Consider the following 3,059-nt stretch of genomic DNA (forward strand, 5'->3'; position numbering starts at 1 on the left):
TTTTAATATTGAGTTTAATGTTGAGTTTAACCTTTATCGAATTAAGCCTTGCAGTGTTTCAGTTCTTGTCATCCCACCGGTAACACGTCCTTCTAAGCCCACTTGGAGAACATGTTTTCTTGTACACTTTCTTTCTGTTTCAAGCATAACTCAATGGCTAGATTGCCTTGTATATTATTTTACCAAATCGCACTCGGCGTGTGCCCGTATGTTCTAGAATTTAATTGAACTTGGTGCATCTGCTAGGAAGCTCGTTTGTTTGTTTGTTTGTGTTTTCCAGGAATCCTATTTTTTTTAAAAAAGTAATTTGTAAAAAGCCCCCTCCCACCGACCCTAGCCCTGCCCCCTCCCACGAGCACTCAGCCACGAGCCGCCGCGAGCTCTTTGTATCGAAGTGATATCCAATCGCCTTTGAGAAGCGGCGGGGGTTGGGAGGAGGGGGGGCACGTGCTCTGCCGCTATAAAACCCCGAAGAGCCTTACCAGTCGGCAGTTGAGCTTCAGTTCCTGAAGTGTAGACTTACTTGACTGCTTCTCTGAAAACTACCTCGGATTGAATAACCATGACTTTAGAAGACGTTTACGGCCAGCAGACAACCGCCGAGGCTTCCGTGTCCGCTGGGGAAGCTTTGGAAGAGCTGCTCGGCTCTGCGATTAGCCAAGGCTGCCTGACTGCCGGAGTGTACGAGTCTGCGAAAGTCATGAATGTGTAAGTATCTTTTTCGGCTTTTTTTGTTATTGGAGGAACTCCGTAGAATGTGCAGATTCATTACGCATTTTAATACCGAGGTCCTAATGTTGCTTTTTCATCTGGTTGTTTTAACAGCGACCCCGACAGCGTGGCTTTCTGCGTGTTGGTCACCGATGAGGAGTACGAGTGCGACATCGCCCTGCAGATCCACTTCACTCTCATCCAGTCTTTTTGCTTCGATAATGACATCGACATCGTGAGGGTTAACGACTTGCAACGCCTGACTGAAATCATGGGAAAGGGCAAAGATTTTGAAGAAATCGAAGATCTTCACTGCCTGCTCATCACGGTAAGCGTTCATTCTTTTATATCTTGCATGTCTGGCCTCTGCCCGAGTATTACATTTTAATGTGTAAGTGCAAATCCACACAGGCACTCATGTCTGTCTTTTTTTTTCTCTTAAATTACAGAATCCTGGTGATGAGTCATGGAAAGATCCGGCATTAGAAAAGCTGAAACTCTTCTGCGATAAAAGCCGCATGATTAACGACTGGCTGCCTGCTATCACTCTACCCGAGAGATGAATTGGGTGACGTCACTCGTTTGGAAAATCCCGATGGACAACGTGATTGGTACATCATGTTGAGCAAACCAGAGCTGGCAAAGCGACCCGCAAGGTGCGGGGATGCGAACGGCGACGGTTGTGCCCCCACCCGCCACCTCACCTCGCTAAGGTGCAGGCGGAGGAGGGGGTGAGGAAGAGGACGAGGAGTACAGATGAAGGTCCTCTTCAGTTTCCACTCTTAACGTGCCCACTTCGTGTGGATTACAGTTGAGACATGGACAGAATGGTGCTATTTGAGCAAGGGCTGTGAGAAGATTCCTCAAATAAGCTCCACCAAACCATTTTATGGACTTGGGAGTGCATTTTTGTGCTGAGTCGGAGAAACTTCAAATTGGACTCGCTATATGTGATTGAAAAAGACTGCTATGTGGCTGATTCAAGATAATGTTCTACTGGGTCACCTGTTCAGTGCCAACTTAGAGATGGCAACCTGTGGCATGCAATGTTTTCCAAAGAATTCTTGCCTAGAACTACTTCTGAGTAAAGATCTTATGCAGCAAAAGACTGGAGATGTTCAAACAACCTGAATTGAATATTTTATTCAATTTCTAATAGCAATCAATTTTGATTACCAATAAAATTGTTTTATATTAAGTAACATGAATTTGACTTTTTATTTCCTTTATAAATATAAAGTTACTGTACTTTAAATATTTACTGTGCAACAGTTAAAATGCTTCAAAGGAGTCTCTCACAAAACCCTGTAGTAATTTATTGTAGTGTCCATCTTTGTTTTTATTTCTATTTAACTAACCTTTGGTAGTATACACCTCATCTTCGAGTGTTTTGGGTTTGCTTATGGAGCTCGTTCCTGTTTCAGCCCAAAACCTTGCATATATTTGAACTGAAACTCAATCTTGCTACCCACCTCCCTGTTTTAAAAGCTTCAGTTTCATGTTAGAAGGACAATAAGTGTGCGGGTCTGCAGCCAAAGTGTCTGGGCTATCTGGGCACTCTTTATTCTCTGCACCCCTCAGATGGCACGCCACTCTGCTATTCCACTAGCTGCACACACTGCTGTTTTGCATTTGTAAAGACTGCACACAATGGAAAGACCCCATCCGGGGACATCTGGAGGTCTGGGCAATTGTTTTGCCTGCCTTCTTTCTGCACCTGCCGCTTGGCCTGGCCTTTGTATGTGGGCCTGGGGGAGGGAACCCTATTTGCTATCTTTTAGCAGGCTTTATGTCGGGTGATAGATTGCTGCAGGAATATTCCAGATGCGATGTTTTTTTTTTTTTTAAGTAAGCATCACGATTAAAAAGAGAAATCTAAAGGTTTTAGCCAAACAACAGTTTACAATTTCAAATGGATGAACTGAAAATCTCAGTTCTACAACTTCAGTTCTAAAAAAAAAAAAAAAAAATGGCACTGAACGTAATAAAACCGCATTTGTGTGCTTTGCGTATTAGCATTATAATGTTTAAATATTTTTCCATCCACCTCACAATAGCCATACCTCATGTGCTTTGGGTATTAAACATTCCTGAAATACATTTTAAAGGCTGGGACACCCCCAGCTGAAGATGGGCAGAGGACAAGTCCATATTTTATGATGTGCTGTGGGGACCATCAAGTATTCAAGCAAACAAGTGTGTGTTTATTTATTTATTTTTTTACACACTTATTAAATGAATATTGAAATGATCTATGGTTGAGGAAAGAAGTATAAAAAAAATTCAGAGTTCCACTTAAGTGTTTTAAGCATGTTTGGATATTTATTATATAGTGCCTTTACCTCACT

General features: G+C 42.6%; 1 protein-coding gene across 1 annotated transcript; it reads left to right on the forward strand.

Annotated features, from left to right (window-relative positions):
* The first annotated feature begins 512 nt into the window (after positions 1 to 512).
* Positions 513 to 1,909, forward strand: LOC114655076 (growth arrest and DNA damage-inducible protein GADD45 gamma-like). The gene is made up of 3 exons (XM_028805972.2): positions 513 to 708; positions 826 to 1,039; positions 1,161 to 1,909. Exons 1-3 carry the CDS (start codon positions 563 to 565, stop codon positions 1,272 to 1,274), a joined length of 474 nt encoding a protein of 157 aa, XP_028661805.1. The 5' UTR covers positions 513 to 562; the 3' UTR covers positions 1,275 to 1,909.
* The last annotated feature ends 1,150 nt before the right edge of the window (positions 1,910 to 3,059 follow it).

This window comes from Erpetoichthys calabaricus, chromosome 7 (genome assembly GCF_900747795.2).
Source record: "Erpetoichthys calabaricus chromosome 7, fErpCal1.3, whole genome shotgun sequence".
Lineage (NCBI taxonomy): Eukaryota > Metazoa > Chordata > Cladistia > Polypteriformes > Polypteridae > Erpetoichthys > Erpetoichthys calabaricus.